Source organism: Ooceraea biroi, chromosome 1 (assembly GCF_003672135.1).
Source record: "Ooceraea biroi isolate clonal line C1 chromosome 1, Obir_v5.4, whole genome shotgun sequence".
NCBI classification, from domain to species: Eukaryota; Metazoa; Arthropoda; class Insecta; order Hymenoptera; family Formicidae; genus Ooceraea; species Ooceraea biroi.
This window is the reverse complement of record NC_039506.1, coordinates 7,552,982-7,571,474: the sequence shown is the minus strand read 5'-3', so window position 1 is coordinate 7,571,474 and position 18,493 is coordinate 7,552,982. Positions and strand designations below refer to the sequence as shown.

Genomic DNA, 18,493 nt, shown 5'->3' with positions numbered 1-18,493 from the left:
GTGGGATACTCGACAAACTCATTATATACTTCGAATATAATGTAGTATATATTTTAATACGGATACAAAACTCTTACGACTCGCAACACGATGTGCTCGGTATCGTGGTCTCGCAGGATCTCTCCTTTTTTCGTTCTCGTGCTCCTTATAAATCCTCGGAAAACGTTTGCGTGAAACGCCGCATGCTTTAACCTCGAGCCGACATCATAACATGCCGAGCCGGATTGACAATAGTCGAGCCGACGTGATAACAATCCGAGTCGGTCGCTCGTAAATCTTACATCTATTAATTGCCGATTCTTTTAATGCGGCCGCTTTCAAACAACATAAAATAATAATACGCCGCTTATGTTCATACCGCAACCCTACACAAATAATTGTTTTCATTTTTTAGTAATTAAAATAAAGGAATGATAGCTTCGGCAGAAATAACCAGCCATACTGCACACGATAAAGATTGATATTACAGGTACTAGCCACACTTCGTAACGCGTTGGCGAGATTTTATTAGCAAGTATTTTCAGCGCGATGGAAATCGGCTGGAAACGCGAACTTGCATTATGCTCAGTTATGATAATTATTATATCGTATGATTCCTTTATCCAACATTATCCTAATACACTCATAAATAATAATTTTCTTTTTCCATAAAGTAGAATAAAAGAGATATTACCTGCGATACAAATAAAGTAACACGGCTGCCACGATAAGAATTAATATTACAGGTATGAGCCATGCTTCATGATGTGGTTGTGATGAAATCTCACCGTTGAGAACTGTTATTTTGAGCATGATCGGATCAATAAGTGAATTTTCATTATTCTCAGTTACGATAACCGTTATGTCGTACGATTCCTTAAGTTGCAATTGGCAATTCTTGGCTCTGCCATACATTTTATTGTTGCCGATCGTAAATGATTTGTTAAGATCTTGTTGACTCTATTACAAATAGAAGCAAATGTTTAAGATAGTTGATACGCAAAATATATACAAAGCGGTACAATTACATATGACATATTAACGATCTAACAACATATTTATCTCATTGTTTCTTAATTATTATCATGAGTTTATTTTTTCTTTGGATGTTTTAAGAATTGGAATGTACTTTATTAAAATTGTAGACATACCGAAATTTCAGCGGCTTCCCAAGCGACATGGGACACGTCTATGTCTGCTATAGCTTGCAGATCTTCAGGTACTCTCAAATATCCTTTGCAACCATTGGGTCCCAATGGTCCTTTTACTATGACGTGTATTGTGCTGTCCTTTGTATAGTTTACAATACGCGGAATATTTAATGAAATCATTGAATCGTGCATTACATATTTTAGAGGACCGCTGAACTTTAAGCTGGAAGGTGTTTTGAATTCCTTGTATTGTACTGTGCTAGACATCCCCAAAACTGTTACAGCTTTAATGAAGATGTGGTATTGCGTTGAAGGGTGCAGGTATAATCGTTTCGTATATTCGCGCATATAATTTGTCACCGTAACATTAATGGACGAATTGTAAGGTCGCCAATTTCTTTCCAGAAACTTTACCAGATTTGTGGAAAGCGGTATTATCATGATATAGAAATGATCGAGACGGCTACCCGTTTTCCAAGGATGCTTCCAGTATAAATCTACAATGCCTTTATTATATGGTAGTACAGTGAAATTAGCAGGTTCTTCTGGAACTATAAAATAATTTGACCGTAATCGATATTCAGGCAGAATAGTAATTGATTTAATTTAATACCAGTTAATGATTTCTTTAAAAAATTGGGGAAACAGAATTGTTACGTTTTATGTAAACTAAATAACAAAAATAGAAATGCTTTCTTCACCATTCTTCAACGGTATAATGAGACGTAACCAAAATATATTTGATGTAGCATGGAGATCACTAAACAGCGTACAAAAGTTACGACGTAGTACTAAATATTTTTTAAGCAATGCATAATTTGGAAAAAAAGGAGAGAAAACCATAATGCAGCTAATATTTACAAGAAGTTTCAAGAATAGAATTATAAGACATACTTTGATTATTAAGCTTTTCCTTAGATACTGTAAACGGAGGACCTGGATCACGAACATCCTGATTATGTGCGACAACCTGTAATATTGTATATCATGTTATGCAAACTGCATATATTTGTTTCATAATCTCTCTTTATCTATTATTAGAAGATATGTATAATATATATTTACTACAACGACAACAACAATTATAATAAGAAGTCTTAAGTATGTCACTTTCTTACTGCAATTGTAGGATTCTTGATTTTAAATTTAGCAGATCCGCAAATGTAATCATTCCATAATTTGCAGCTATTAGTCAATGGAACTTCTGTAGAAGAGCATTCATGTATGGTACATAATAGGATGCTATAACTACGTAATGTTCCGTTGAGAGGTGGAATTGGCTCCTGCCATCTCAAATATACGACTTTTTGATCTTCACGAGTATCAGTCTCATAGACATCCAGATTGGTTACCTGGGGCGGAACTGTCATTTACATTATATTAATCCTAGTTATAAAATAGTCAAGCAGTATAAATAACATAACACTAAAACTTACTTCCAGGTGGAGTTGTAAACTCAATTTCTTGATAAGCGGAAGAGTTCTCTTCAGCATTAGCCTTTCTTATTACATACACTCTTGCTACATATTGCTCCCCACCAAATAAATTAATTGTTCGGCGTTTTAAAGAAAGAGAATTATATCGTGTTTGTTTTACTATGGGGAAGTTTTCGTCGTTAATAGTGCGTATTTTTATTCTAGCATATAATGATCCCGTAATAGTGGTGCAGTCGTCAGGCGATCCCCATGTTAATTTCCAATCCTGTACATTTATCTGGCTGAATACTTCTGTTGCTATATCTGTTTAAAATTGTTGGCAGCTCTTATTTAGTGTCATAAACTTGTATATACGCATAAATATTTGTGTTTAAAAATTTCTTATATACTGTTAAAACCATTATAAATATATATAAAACAAATAACATATAATGTATAATGTTATCGATATATCGACGCATGGTTAGCCTACATTTTGATAAGTGTAATAATAAAAGTATCTAATACTTTGATCAACAAGTACGGCACAATATATACAAAAAATAAATATAACACTAGATAGCATGTCGATCTTGATCTATTAATTAATCATTATTAATATCTTGTTTTAAACCAATTATCAATGCTACTTTTGGTCAATGTCCTATAGAGCAATACAAGGATCAACAGAATGTATATATATATAATGTAATATATAAAGTAATATATAATATGTAATATATAATGTAATATGTAATATGTAGTATATAATATGTAATATATAATGTAATATATAAATTAATTATATGGATCAGATCGTTTATTTAATTTCCACGTTTTATGATAGCCAAATGTATATATATATATATATATATTAATCGCGTACTCTGGCCACTGTCTGATGGACGGACGAATTTTTCGTACGCTGCATGCCAACAATTTTGTTAGATTCAATGCAGAAATTTTTTACGTTATGATACGTTATGACGTTATGATTTTTTACGTTTTATGATAGCTATGATAACCAATGAGAATGTGCATATATACCAGATTCTTTGGTTTTAAACGATATCGATACGGGGTCGCTGCCATGTCGTGTGTTGTGAGCTACAATCAGTGCTTTATACAATGCAAACGGATGCAAATTTTGGATTAAGATTGTTGTATTGCTTGTCCAATATGTAGTTTTGATATTATTTAGATTAACTACAGAATCTGTGCAGCCAAAATATTGCATAACCTAGAATTGATAGAAATCATCAGCATAATAAGGCTGAAATAAGTTTAATATTATTGATATTAATTAAGTTTAATTAAGTTTAATTAATTGACATGAAGTATAATTAATTGATATTATTTTAAGTTTAAATAATTGACATTAAAATAAAATATTATATCAATTTTGGTTTATATGCTTCACTTCCTTCCCTATATTTTGTATTTTATATATCTTAATAGGCTTAATCTTAATAAAATGTCGAACTTTTTATATTAAATGGAATATAAAATAACTGATAATTAATAACAGATAATTAATGATTAATCGATTTTCAATTTATGTATATTACCTGTAATGTTACTTCATACTGCTTTATCATTCCATTTGGTTCCTTTGGAGGTGTCCATGCCAAAGTAACGTTCCTATCAAATGCGTTTAGGCTTCTAGCATTTAACACAATCGATGGGGCTGTCGATTTACGAAAATTGTATATGAAGGACATTGATAGGAGAAACAAGCCTATACACAAACGAATTGTTCGCTATATGTATCCTTTCACGAGATATAACTAACTTTACCTTCCTCGAGTGTACGAATGTCGTCGGAAAATATTTTTTTATCTTCGTGAACTATGGTTACCGTAAAGGAAGTATAAGATGGCAATTTCTGCGACACTGTATACGGAAAGTGATTAACTGTTGTATTTAACAATGGTGTGCTTTTGCCTGTAACTTGTACTATTATTCGATACCAATTCGCCGGACATGGAAACGGTTGCTGGAACAGAATAAAAATTAGCAAAACTTACGTTTCTAAAAAAATATTTTATAATTTAATATATTTGCATGAGCAATCTAGACAAAGAGATCTACATACCTTTGGGTCGAGTTTCCAATCAATTGACAAGCTATGTTCTTCAGAGTCCAACATAAGGTCGGTTGCTAAACAGGTATTGAAAAAATATCATTGTAGAAAATTATTCCATAGTGCAAAACTTCGAGAGAACTAATAATAATATTAGAAATGCACTTTTCTTAAAAGTATATCTGAAAACATTTCGCACATTACATGATCTAAACTTACGATTGCAAACAGTCTCCGCCGTTCGCCAATTACTCTGTATATAGTTACTACACATGTTATCATACTGGTTACAAACACGAAATATACATGCAATGTTATAAATGACACCGGATTCTAAATTCGTAAAACGTTCCGTCAACTCTGTCATATTCTGAAATACTCGCTTCCAACCAGTGTAATTAGTATTACCTGTACTCTGAAAAAGAAGTGTCACATAAGTACTATTTCTTGTACTTTTCACATGTGGATATCAGTTTTTAGACATGATCGTAACATTTTATTCATTTATCAGTAATTTAAAAAACAAATAATTTAATAAGTTTTTGTATTAAACTTACTGACGAAATGGTAAAAGCATACTCTAGTAATGCTTTGTATTCATCCTTCCATTCTACAGGAACGTTGACCTGTATATTTGTATTACTTACAGTATCAATTGTGGGTGCGACGGGCTTGGATATATCTTTAAGCAAATCAATACATTAAATATTGCTTCTTTATATGTTTCATTAGAACATGATACATATGTATTTGTATAGGAAAGTATAACGAGAAAAAAAAGCTGTTAGACATTATGATAACTACTTTACCCATTTTACATAAAGGTGGTATATAAAGTATATTTTGATCATAAGTGCATCCAGCAGTACACGCTCCAGTTACTTTATTACATGTATCAAGTGATGAAGTCATTCGATATTTGTTGCACGAACCGCACATCTGATTGCAGCCATAACCGTATCTGTTTTTTTCGCATGCTAAGGAAATAAGTTATGAGCAATATTTATTATGCATAAATAATGTTAAAATCAACAAGATAGAATTAATTCTATAAGTTATTTTTAATTACTTACATAAAGCACAATTTTCTCCTCTGAAACCTGGAGGACAGGTACAACCTTCTTCATAACAAATTACATGTTCTTTGCAAGTGTGGTTATATACATCACTTTTGCAATAAAGCAAACAATTGGGTCCAATTCGGCCTTCAGGACATACTACGTCATCTGAAAAAATGTAAGACATTTTGTAATTTTAAATAACTTTCCTAAAAAGTCGTATTCTAATCTTTACGAATGCATTTTATCACTAATTGCAGCAAAATGGAGCGTTGTAAATAAAAACTGTTAGTAATTACCCAATTCCACATTTGATGTGGCATCTGGTACAGTGTTCACAACAGAGGGATTATCGTAAAATAATTTTTGACACATCACGTTCGGCCAATCGTACCAAGTAGATAATCTAGTAGACAGCAGAACACTTTTCCTGAACGACACTAAACAAATAATTAAATAAAATATATATATGTATAAACGGTTTCTTCACCATAAGAAATTCTTAAAATTATTTTATGGATATGTAGAACATGACTTGATTTTAACAGATTTAGGGGAACTTAAAGTGTTAATACAGTTCGTACCATTCCTTCTGGGACATTGACGAACATTGGCACTGCCCACAATGGATCAGAACTGCGCGAATTAAGTTTAGATGTTAATTTCATTGTCGCCCTATCATAATTTGTTGTTGAATGTTTTATTGTAATAAATTGCCATGTAGGTAAGCCGTGACTTGCAGCTTTCGAAGAACCTTTTACAAGAAAACTTTTCAGCTCTATATTGCCTGTTCTGTCATATAATACTATGTCCATTTCACATTCCACACAGAGGCCAAGTAATATTTGTATACATATCGTATTATTAAACGAAAAGGTGGGACTCGTTAAAGTTGTATCTGCGACGGTTGTATGCAGAAAGGAATCTGAAAAATGTACATACACGAATGCAATTCTGTTTTCGTTATTCGATTATTATTCCATTCGAAATATCTGATTAATAGTAACGATTAATAATGATCTCGATTGGTTCGGATCTCGAATGGTTCAGAAGTATTCTGTTACTTACATTTGTGAAATCGGTAAATCATCATGTTGGCGCTTCTTATAAACATGTGATAATAATAAAAAATGCCTGAGTTTGTCACTGGTTTACCTTCCACTTTTTCTTTCGGCTGTTTCATATCCTCGTATCTTATAAAAACATTATCACTGCTAGGATCGTAAAGTGATATGCTTCGATTCGTGTGTTCCACATAACGAGAAAAGTCTCCATTCAGTTAATGATAGTGGATTGTGCTGGATTAATCGTGAATTATCTTTAATATTTACGATATTAAGATGTCTCCGCGTTTGTATGTACGCATTCTTGTGAATTTAAATTTCTTATGATGCAATTCTCAAGACAATGTGACGAATAAAGATGAACGTATGATGTAGTTTAACATTTCTTCCAAAATATGATTTTAAATGTCTTTGATCTTTTATGCATAAATAGACAATGGCTTTAGAAACGCTTAAAGGGAAAATGTAATGTATTATGTTATGTATTATGTCTCACAGAGAAGGGAGCTTTATCTGTCCTGCACTCCTCGTCCTGAGCCTCCATTCTAGGTTTGGGCACTCCTATTGGGCACCTGCGTACAACGGATCGCTTATTGCCCCAACCGCCTATTATGATCCAATAACAAAAATCTCTCGTATAATCGTCACCATTGCAAAATATTATTTGCAAATCGCTAGACAATCCACGAACCGAAAAGGAAAACGCTGTTGTATTTTCTAATAGTACATGATCATATTCCATGTTAAAGTTTTCATATTCCTGAAAATCTAAAAATTTCCGACGCCCTTAGAGTAAGATCTCAAAAATTTGTTTGTTCGACACCATAGAGTATCCGTGTAAATTATCGGAACTTCTTTAATCTACGGAGTTTTTACCTTCCCATCGTCGATCAAATACCGGACCCAATGGTGTTTTAAAGGAATTTATAAAATTCCAGTTTTCTCTAATCCAGAATTGCAAACAATCATCGTTTTCGTCCATTTTGCAATCTATACTGTCTTTATCTGATTGCCTTTCATCTACATCGTGAAACCCTGAAATAATCGCAACATTTGCGCTAGTGATGTATTAAATCTAAATGTTTTACAAATGGGCGTATTAGCATGGAAGACTGAAAATATTTCTTTCTTTTTGGCAACTTACGCATTGGGTTCGATTCCCTAATTGATGTTTCTGATATCTCATCGTTCCACACAAGAGCTGCGCCGTCATCCTCGGAGACACAAGTCAATTTTCTCTCTGTCTGAGATTGCGCTACACGTATTACGGTCAATCTTCCAAAAATATGTAGCACCTCGTTTGTGAATAGAAGGAACATTAACACTTTTACCATCATTATTCTCACCATTATCACACACAAACGTGTATGTCTCACTCGTAAAATTAACAGGTAACTAGAAACAAAGTAGAAACTAATGCGAATTAATACGTGGCGAAACAGATATTACATTTAAGTCGCATATCTCCTTGTCACTTTGTAGCTTCCAGATCAGTGTTTGCAACAAGCGGCTTTAATCGCGGTGTCGCGAGTTTAATCTAATGTAAATGGTTTACTTGCGATTAAATCGCGCATTATTTAAAGAAATAGCTTGTACTTTTATCGTATCTATTTGAAGTTTGGTTATCTGTGTTTTGTGTGTCAGGAGAATAATGTGTCCGGGTGTAACAAAAGAAGAAAATGTTAATTTTGCGTTGAGAGTCCGTCCGAAATTTATTGTAAATCTCAATTCCGAATACACCCGTTGAACGCGCCCGCTCTCGCTGAGATATACCGGTCGAATGAATTTCTGCTTGTTTGCTCGCCAGTCTCGACTTCTGTGTCCTCCTGGAAATCTCTCGAAGACTTCAAAATCTTCCCGAGAGAAAACCTTTCGCTCTCCTATCCATTCCGCGGGCTACGCTTAACTGTCTCTAAACTTTGACTCGCGGTTTTAAATATGACGTGCATGTGCATCGGCGCAATCCGTATAGCAAAATACAACTTTTACTTGATTTTAATAAATTACGACGGTTGTCTGTAACGGCTTCCTCTATTATTGTTTTCTCGTTTTCCGTCTCGCGTGTTGTCTACCTTCTTCAGTTGTTGTCTCTGTACCCGTATGTACGCGTATGTATATGTGCGTGTATATGTGTATCATGATACGTTGAGTCGCGTCTTTCTAATTTCTGGGTCTGCGGCGATGCAATCGCCACAGAAGTAAAAGAAATTAAGAGTTGAAATAAATTTGAAAGGAAACGTTTGTGTTGCGTTTTATATTCTTCGGACTACTAAAAATCTCATCGGTCCACACAAGAGATAATTTCGAATAACAGAAAGGAACTAAACTTCCGTTTAGGAAACCTGCGGTAACAGCATATCCGCATATGCATAATAGCATATCCGCTATTCACAGATTCGCAGGAACCTTATCAGTCTTATCAGAACGCAATGGTTATATATGTGACATCAGACATGTTATATGAGATAAAAGTACTTAAATATACTAAATGTATATGTTTTAAATTATGAAATTTACAAAATTTGTGACTGAAAACAAATAAAAGTGCATTCTGATAGCTTATAAGATCGCTTCACTTACAAGGGAGCATCGCAAACTCGGAAATTCTTATTTTGGGTGAAACTTTGTACATATATAGAAAGCGTTTATAGATGAATTTAGAAATTTTCAATTGAGGCCCAATGATTCTAATGGGTGCTTACAATATGTCACAATTTGTACTTTTTTAACTGAAGAAATTTATTATACATTACGAGAAAGAATTAATAATACTAATTTATATATTAGTTAATTTCCGTACTGTATATACTATATATACTACCGTCAAAAGTTTAAGACCAAAGTAAAAATAGAAATTAAGATAAAATGACATGAATTTTTCTGACTGTTTCTTTTTGATAAATAGCTATATGATCATATTTAATATTATAAAGTAAAGTGAAATAACATTACCTTTTGGGGATGAAAGTATATAATTAAATCTATTATTTTTGGTCTAAATTTTGAATATACTTAAAATTCAGTATATTTAATTCACTTATTTACTAATGCAGTTACAATTATATGCTTTTGCAAATATTATTGGTTTTATATTAATATTATAAGTACGACTTTAAGCATACATTTCAAACATTGTTTCATTTAATTGAAAATACGCGATTGTAGGCACTATCAGCAGAACTTCTTTAACTAAGTTTTTATGCTTAAAGCAAGCTAAGATACTCCTATACTAACGATATCCATTTATTTTGGAGGAAAAATTAATTTTATGCGTATACATAATCACGCATTTCAAAGTGTTGTATAAGATTATCATATGATAATATACCCATATAGATAAGAACAAAGTGGCTCATCCTGTAATAGGATCAATGATATAGAATACCCATTACCCTATACAGGAAAAAGAAAATCGGAATATTAGAGAGGTATTATTCTTTACAATAATATTTTATTAGTATACAGTAGAATACATTAAAATATAATACTTTATACAGTAATACTATTTTGCAATATAAAATGAGGTATTCATTTTTCTGATTAGTAAACGCGCAACATTTATTACAAATTGCTGTTGACTGTTTGGTTGTTTTGAAGTTTTCATTACATTGAAATATAGTAGAATTCAATTGCGACAATATTAATATTACATATAATATTATTAACTTATACATATAAAAACATACATATAATATATTATCTTATCATATATATATATATATATATATATATATATATATAATATATGCACATAATAGTATTATTTCATTATCTGTTGGTACCTTATTATTACTTCATGAAAAATTCGCATAGGTTTCAAGTACTCCAAGTATGTCACTGCGGCATCATACAGATATTCAAATGTTCCTATAAGATATCCAATTTCTTAAGTATATTTCTCAAAATTTAGTATATTTATTTGTGTTAGAACATGAGCATAAATAAGTGAATCGGTGTTGATAATAGATCTTCGATTTTCCACTTTATCGTTCAGAAATCAATATATTACCAAGGATCGAACAAAATCCGGTCTTGATCGCCTAATTGCACGCACTGCCAAACAAACATCGCATTCCCTCTCGACTGCCATTCGTTCTAGCAGAAAACTCAGCGCTAAGTAAAGACCACATCCAGTCACTCCGTCACTGGAAGAGTATTTCTTTGTAATACAAAAGTTTGCAAAGTATCACACGCAAAATACGAATCTAATGAGTTGTTTGATCTTAGGGTCTATCATTAGAATCTATCATTAAACAGTTAATAGTTAACAGTTAACATTAAACAATTTTGTAAAATTAAATAAAAACAAAATTAGTAAGAAGTGAAAGAAAAAATTTTTCCACTAAGAACAATTTTATCAAATTCTTCTTCTTTAATTTTTCATAATATGGTTTAATATATAAATACTGGCAAAGCGTGACAGTAGGCCCGTCGCCTCTCGCAATTCTCTCCGCAGCTTGCCAAAGTGTCACCATTGTCATAACCGGTGGTGGTGATTGATTTCTTCCCGGTTTCCATTGTGTCAAACACAGTATAGTTACGGGATCGCTCTTTGATGGTTTCTATAAAATATCATCACGCTGAATAAATAACGACGAATGAGGATTCCAATGTAGAGTGATCTTTTTAGATTAATCTACCTCGGAATTGTCAAGCAGCAGCAATTTTTGTGATGTATAATTCTCAAGTTCCACTGTTTCCTTCGCTGTAATATTTAAATATGGCGTCGGTTTAAACTCGCCACTTGCAGGAGCGATTGCACAGTAAGTCTGAAAATTTAATAATAAATAGTTTGTATTATATAATATTTATCTTTATACTACAGAGCAGTGTCTAATAATTTGTTAATTGATTAGCACGACGTTTTATCATTTCAACTGATTCAATACATGATTGTCTATGAACATATATTTTTTTAAAAGATGAAAAATTTTATTTTAAATATGCTTTTTGTTTTGATATAATGAAGTTTTAAAAATGAAACTGATAGTTTAAAATGTAAAAATGTTCGTACAGGATCTTGAAGATCGGGCGGCTGCAACATGAGAATGAGTTCCACTTTAAACTCAGCAATCATACGCCAGAAATCATTAATTGTTGATGGCATGGGCAGTTGGGTGGCTAAATAGTGATTCTGAAGTTTTACTCCGTCTACGTAAACAGCAGAAAGATAATCACTATCCTCGTCCGTTGCTGGGTATCTCTTCAAATATATTCTGCTGATCTTGTCTGCACAATAAAATATATATTCTTTCGTCTAATATTGTCGTGGAGGCAAGCGATAAGCAAATACTTATCGCGTTTACTTCGAACAATATCTAAAATCTAATTCTTATAAGTATATATATGTATATACAATATAATTCTTTATTAGTTTATTACACAATCAGATCCTAAATCACATCTTTTTCTGTGTTCTTGCGCTGTATTGCGACTTAAATTTTTATAAATCTTGTTCGCGTAAAATAAGATATTTCCCATATAATTAGGATATACATGCGAACAGACCTGAAATCAACTCCGGAAATCTGTTTTTAGCACGATTACGTTCCGACAGTGGTGGTGGAGATGTGACTTGTCGCAAAGCTTCGTCTTGCCATGCAGTGTTTTCTAATCTTTGCTGTTGAACTGGTAATTGTTTCTTCATTTCTGTGATTCGAGTCACCAACATCTCATTGCACGGCAACGTAGTCGGAATGGAAAGTAAACATTCCATTACAGCCAAATGAGCTAATAGATATTGTTGTTTATTGTCAACCATGTTAGCCCTTTCGCTTCTAATGGATGCCGTTTCAGCGTAAACGTCGACCACCTGAAGAATATCGTTTTTTTCTACTGAATTTTCATTTTATTGAATCCAAATTTTCATGTATACCCGTTAACGTCAATATTGAATTTAATTCAACCGATCATCCTAAAAATTACGATTAGACGAATACAATAAATTAAGCAATGTCATTATTACTCCTTCGGCTGCTGCACGACGGAGACAAATGTCGCACAGAATAATAGTTCCAGTTCTTCCAACACCTGCACTGCAGTGAACTACCACGGATCCGTTTCCAGATGGTGTCGCTAATAATTTCTTCAAATACGTTACTACAGACTGTGTGTACAACGGCACACCGTGATCCGGCCAGGCTGTATAATGCAGATGTTCCACCTGTGATTGGCGCAATTTAGCAAATACGAATAACGTATCATCTTTAATATCGGATTTTAAAAATGTGAAATACCTTTCGCGTTTCTTTTCCGCAAGTAATTTGAAAAGTCCTGAAGCAATAATCGGCGAAAACGTTGTGCTTTGCGTTTAGTACGATAATGTTGCCATATTTCTTTTTCTTGCCGATATCCGGCCAATATTGTTCGCACTTAGTCTATAAAATTCATAGAAATTGATAATTACTTGATAAGAGGCAACAAAGATCAATATTAATATTGGTTTGCAGTTTAATATTTATTAATCTTTGCAATATAGCTTTAATCGTCTTGCTTTGTTGAGATCGAAAGTTTCTGTATCTTTAATTTTATTTTACTAATTATGATGTAACCATCACTTACCTTTCCATTTTCAACCACATTTGCAAGCATACAAATAATGAGAACATTTTCTTGCCAAATCATGCGCCAGAAATCAATCACCGTGTTGGGTTTAGGTCCTTGCGTGGCTATATAATGTTTTTCCTTCTTATAGCCCTTTTGCACAATTAATGCCTTATTAGTAACCAATGTTTGACGATATGTACTTGTATATTTATATATATGCAATTTGTATATTTATATATACAAATATTTGTATATTTATATATATATATATATAAATTCTCTATGTTTAAATATTATAAAAATGTTGAGCATAGTTGAGTTATCAGCACACGGAAACGTAATTTGGTAAATTGCACATTGGATCTAAGATATTCATCAATGAATTGATACTTACGGTAATAAAATTGGCATTGATGTAATCGGAGTAAGAATCTCCCGGAAGTTTTTCCAGCACCACCCGCGTTTCATCATCTGTAACAAGCAATTTAATAGTATTTAGTACTTACTACCACGCAAGTGTAACATTAAAACTGCAACTTTTTACTTACACGCGATAAGATTTCCATATCTATTCTTAGATTTGTTCTGAGGCAGTTTACCATAATCCCACGGTTGAGTTTGTCCTCTCGGAATGTCTTGAAAAAAAGAATGCAGTTCGATATTGTTAATGACATAGATTTACACATCTTGCAACAAAACTAAATTTCTTGTGCAAAACTTTGCTTATACGAAAAAATGTCTGCCATTTAACACAGATTTAATATCGATGTTTCAAGTTTTTTGGAGCATTTTCGAACGATTGAACAATTTAAGAAAAACAATTTACGAAAAAAAAGACAAAACTCAAGATTTTACCTCGTATTGCTTGACCAGCGACCCTGCCTGTATGGCCTCTCTGACGTAATCCTCAAAATCTTTTACCTTCACCAACGATGTCATTTCCTTTATGTCATCAGTATTCTTGATGGCGGTTAGTGGTACTTCCGGAGTGGTTGCTCGCGATAATGATTGCCTGTCGGAGGAGTTGAGAGGCTCTCCTTCGAACTTGAAATCGCGGACTTTGTCTCGTGTTCATAATTTTCAATGTTCTGAGACAAAGCTATCTCGTCCTGCAGCATCAGCGTTTTTATCGTTCTATGTCTTTTCTGATAAATCAAATTGTATATGATTAGTAATTAATACTGAATTTGTTTAATTGAAATTAGTTTACGGCTCTTTATTTCAACTGACGAACATTATCCTAATACACTCATAAATAATAATTTCTTTTTCCATAAAATAGAATAAAAGAGATATTACCTGCGATACAAATAAAGTAAAACGGCTGCCACGATAAGAATTAATATTACAGGTATGAGCCACGCTTCATGATGTGACCGTGTATCATGGTGTGATAAAATCTCACCGTTGAGAACTGTTATTTTGAGTACGATTGGATCAATAAGTGAATTTTCATTATTCTCAGTTACGATAACCGTTATGTCGTACGATTCCTTAGGTTGCAATTGGCAATTCTTGGCTCTGCCATACATTTTATTGTTGCCGATCGTAAATGGTTTGTTAAGATCTTGTTGACTCTATTACAAATAGAAGCAAATGTTTAAGATAGTTGATACGCAAAATATATACAAAGCGGTACAATTACATATGACATATTAACGATCTAACAACATATTTATCTCATTGTTTCTTAATTATTATCATGAGTTTATTTTTTCTTTGGATTTTTTAAGAATTGGAATGTACTTTATTAAAATTGTAGACATACCGAAATTTCAGCGGCTTCCCAAGCGACATGGGACACGTCTATGTCTGCTATAGCTTGCAGATCTTCAGGTACTCTCAAATATCCTTTGCAACCATTGGGTCCCAATGGTCCTTTTACTATGACGTGTATTGTGCTGTCCTTTGTATAGTTTACAATACGCGGAATATTTAATGAAATCATTGAATCGTGCATTACATATTTTAGAGGACCGCTGAACTTTAAGCTGGAAGGTGTTTTGAATTCTTTGTATTTTACTGTGCTAGACATCCCCAAAACTGTTACAGCTTTAATGAAGATGTGGTATTGCGTTGAAGGGTGCAGGTATAATCGTTTCGTATATTCGCGCATATAATTTGTCACCGTAACATTAATGGACGAATTGTAAGGTCGCCAATTTCTTTCCAGAAACTTTACCAGATTTGTGGAAAGCGGTATTATCATGATATAGAAATGATCGAGACGGCTACCCGTTTTCCAAGGATGCTTCCAGTATAAATCTACAATGCCTTTATTATGAGGTAGTACAGTGAAATTAGCAGGTTCTTCTGGAACTAAAAAATAATTTGACTGTAATCGATATTCAGGCAGAATAGTAATTGATTTAATTTAATACCAGTTGATGATTTCTTTAAAAAATTGGGGAAACAGAATTGTTACGTTTTATGTAAACTAAATAACAAAACTAGAAATGCTTTCTTCACCATTCTTCAACGGTATAATGAGACGTAACCAAAATATATTTGATGTAGCATGGAGATCACTAAACAGTGTACGAAAGTTACGACGTAGTACTAAATATTTTTTAAGCAATGCATAATTTGGAAAAAAAGGAGAAAAAACCATAATGCGGCTAATATTTGCAAGAAGTTTCAAGAATAGAATTATAAGACATACTTTGATTATTAAGCTCTTCCTTAGATACTGTAAACGGAGGACCTGGATCACGAACATCCTGATTATATGCGACAACCTGTAATATTGTATATCATGTTATGCAAACTGCATATATTTGTTTCATAATCTCTCTTTATCTATTATTAGAAGATATGTGTAATATATATTTACTACAACGACAACAACAATTATAATAAGAAGTCTTAAGTATGTCACTTTCTTACTGCAATTGTAGGATTCTTGATTTTAAATTTAACAGATCCGCAAACGTAATTATTCCATAATTTGCAGATATTAGTCAATGGAACTTCTGTAGAAGAGCATTCATGTATGGTACATAATAGGATGCTATAACTACGTAATGTTCCATTGAGAGGTGGAATTGGCTCCTGCCATCTCAAATATACGACTTTTTGATCTTCACGAGTATCAGTTTCGTAGACTTCCAGATTGGTTACCTGGGGCGGAACTGTGATTTCCATTATATTAATCATAGTTATAAAACAGTCAAGCAATATAAATAACATAACACTAAAACTTACTTCCAGGTGGAGTTGTAAACTCAATTTCTTGATAAGCGGAAGAGTTCTCTTCAGCATTAGCCTTTCTTATTACATACACTCTTGCTACATATTGCTCCCCACCTAATAAATTTGCTTGGTACTTTAAAGAAAGAAAATTATATTGTGTTTGTTTTACTATGGGGAAGTTTTCGTCGTTAATAGTGCGTATTTTTATTCTAGCATATAATGATCCCGTAATAGTGGTGCAGTCGTCAGGCGATCCCCATGTTAATTTCCAATCCTGTACATTTATCTGGCTGAATACTTCTGTTGCTATATCTGTTTAAAATTGTTGGCAGCTATTATTTAGTGTCATAAACTTGTATATACGCATAAATATCTGTGTTTAAAAGTTTCTTATATAATGTTAAAACCAGTATAAATATATATAAAACAAATAACATATAATGTATAATGTTATCGATATATCGACATGGTTAGCTTACATTTTGATAAGTGTAATAATAAAAGTATCTAATACTTTGATCAACAAGTACGGCACAATACATACGAAAAATAAATATAACACTAGATAGCATGTCGATCTTGATCTAGTAATTAATCATTATTAATATCTTGTTTTATAACAATTATCAATGCTTTTTTTGATCAATGTCCTATAGAGCAATACAAGATCAATAATGTGCATATATACCAGATTCTTTGGTTCTAAACGATATCGATGCCGGGTTGCTGCTACGTCGTGCGTTGTGAGCTACAAGCATTGCTTTATACAATGCAAACGGATGCAAATTTTGGATTAAGATTGTTGTATTGTTTGTCCAATATGTAGTTTTGGCATTATTTAGATTAGATACAGAATCTTTGCAGCCATAATATTGCATAACCTAGAATTGATAGAAACCATCAGCATAATATATAAGGCTGAAATAAGTTTCATATTATTGACATTAATTAAGTTTAATTAATTGACATTAAAATAAAATATTATATCAATTTTGGTTTATATCCTTCACTTCCTTCCCTATATTTTATATTTTATATATCTTAATAGGCTTAAGGCCCAGACACAATGAGAGGAATAAGGAACACAGAATATAACATAAGGAATAAACAAAATTTCGACCAATAGAAAATCATACATGCATCACCAGTTCACGCATGCATGGCTTTTCATTGGTCGAAATTTTGTTTATTCCTTATGTTCTATTCTGTGTTCCTTATTCCTCTCATTGTGTCTGGGCCCTTAATCTTAATAAAATGTCGAACTTTTTATATTAAATGGAATATAAAATAACTGATAATTAATAACAGATAATTAATAATTAATTAATTTTCAATTTATATATATCCATTACTTGTAATGTCACTTCATACTGCTTTATCATTCCATTTGGTTCCCTTGGAGGTTTCCATGCCAAAGTAACGTTCCTATCAAATGCGTTTAGGCTTCTAGCATTTAACACAATCGATGGGGCTGTCGATTTGCGAAAATTATATATGAAGGACATTGATAGGAGAGACAAGCCTATACACAAACGAATTGTTCGCTATATGTATCCTTTTACGAGATATAACTAACTTTACCTTCCTCGAGTGTACGAATGTCGTCGGAAAATATTTTTTTATCTTCGTGAACTATGGTTACCGTAAAGGAAGTATAAGATGGCAATTTCTGCGACACTGTATACGGAAAGTGATTAACTGTTGTATTTAACAATGCTGTGCTTTTGCCTGTAACTTGTACTATTATTTGATACCAATTCGCCGGACATGGAAACGGTGGCTGGAACAGAATAAAAATTAGTAAAACTTACGGTTTTTTTAAATATATTTTATAATTGAATATATTTGTATACGAAATTTAGACATAGATATCTACATACCTTTGGGTCGTGTTTCCAATCAATTGACAAGCTATGTTCTTCAGAGTCCAACACAAAGTCGGTTGCTAAACACGTATTGAAAAAATATCATTGTAGAAAATTATTCCATAGTGCAAAACTTCGAG

At 32.7% G+C, this 18,493-nt stretch overlaps 3 protein-coding genes across 4 annotated transcripts in view; all 3 read right to left on the bottom strand.

Moving 5' to 3' along the window:
• LOC105286739 (receptor-type tyrosine-protein phosphatase S-like) overlaps nucleotides 1–18,493 on the bottom strand; it is a 40,047-nt gene that overhangs the window by 17,513 nt on the left and 4,041 nt on the right. The window contains 22 exon segments of the mRNA XM_026970042.1: nucleotides 10,760–10,895; nucleotides 11,158–11,312; nucleotides 11,391–11,519; nucleotides 11,765–11,979; nucleotides 12,259–12,562; nucleotides 12,716–12,913; nucleotides 12,987–13,127; nucleotides 13,312–13,446; nucleotides 13,691–13,767; nucleotides 13,845–13,931; nucleotides 14,026–14,035; nucleotides 14,152–14,315; nucleotides 14,318–14,436; nucleotides 14,596–14,873; nucleotides 15,065–15,615; nucleotides 15,959–16,034; nucleotides 16,183–16,427; nucleotides 16,501–16,800; nucleotides 17,177–17,369; nucleotides 17,841–17,959; nucleotides 18,070–18,268; nucleotides 18,369–18,433. Coding sequence (XP_026825843.1) covers nucleotides 10,760–10,895; nucleotides 11,158–11,312; nucleotides 11,391–11,519; nucleotides 11,765–11,979; nucleotides 12,259–12,562; nucleotides 12,716–12,913; nucleotides 12,987–13,127; nucleotides 13,312–13,446; nucleotides 13,691–13,767; nucleotides 13,845–13,931; nucleotides 14,026–14,035; nucleotides 14,152–14,315; nucleotides 14,318–14,436; nucleotides 14,596–14,873; nucleotides 15,065–15,615; nucleotides 15,959–16,034; nucleotides 16,183–16,427; nucleotides 16,501–16,800; nucleotides 17,177–17,369; nucleotides 17,841–17,959; nucleotides 18,070–18,268; nucleotides 18,369–18,433 — 3,896 coding nt within the window.
• On the bottom strand, nucleotides 30–3,713 carry LOC105285567. Its single transcript, XM_026970016.1, has 7 exons — nucleotides 3,593–3,713; nucleotides 2,567–2,831; nucleotides 2,249–2,493; nucleotides 2,025–2,100; nucleotides 1,131–1,681; nucleotides 674–939; nucleotides 30–365 (listed from the first exon to the last, which is right to left on the bottom strand). The coding sequence occupies exons 1-7, from the start codon at nucleotides 3,635–3,637 to the stop codon at nucleotides 353–355; spliced, it is 1,461 nt and encodes a 486-aa protein (XP_026825817.1). The 5' UTR covers nucleotides 3,638–3,713; the 3' UTR covers nucleotides 30–352.
• LOC113562046 lies at nucleotides 7,135–9,068 on the bottom strand. 2 transcript variants are annotated; one of them, XM_026970034.1, is made up of 4 exons: nucleotides 7,895–9,068; nucleotides 7,627–7,785; nucleotides 7,442–7,518; nucleotides 7,135–7,356 (listed from the first exon to the last, which is right to left on the bottom strand). In XM_026970034.1, the coding sequence occupies exons 1-4, from the start codon at nucleotides 8,097–8,099 to the stop codon at nucleotides 7,312–7,314; spliced, it is 486 nt and encodes a 161-aa protein (XP_026825835.1). In that variant the 5' UTR covers nucleotides 8,100–9,068; the 3' UTR covers nucleotides 7,135–7,311. The 2 variants fall into 2 exon arrangements, with proteins under 2 accessions (XP_026825835.1, XP_026825832.1); XM_026970031.1 differs by having other exon boundaries at nucleotides 7,135–7,518; nucleotides 7,895–9,062.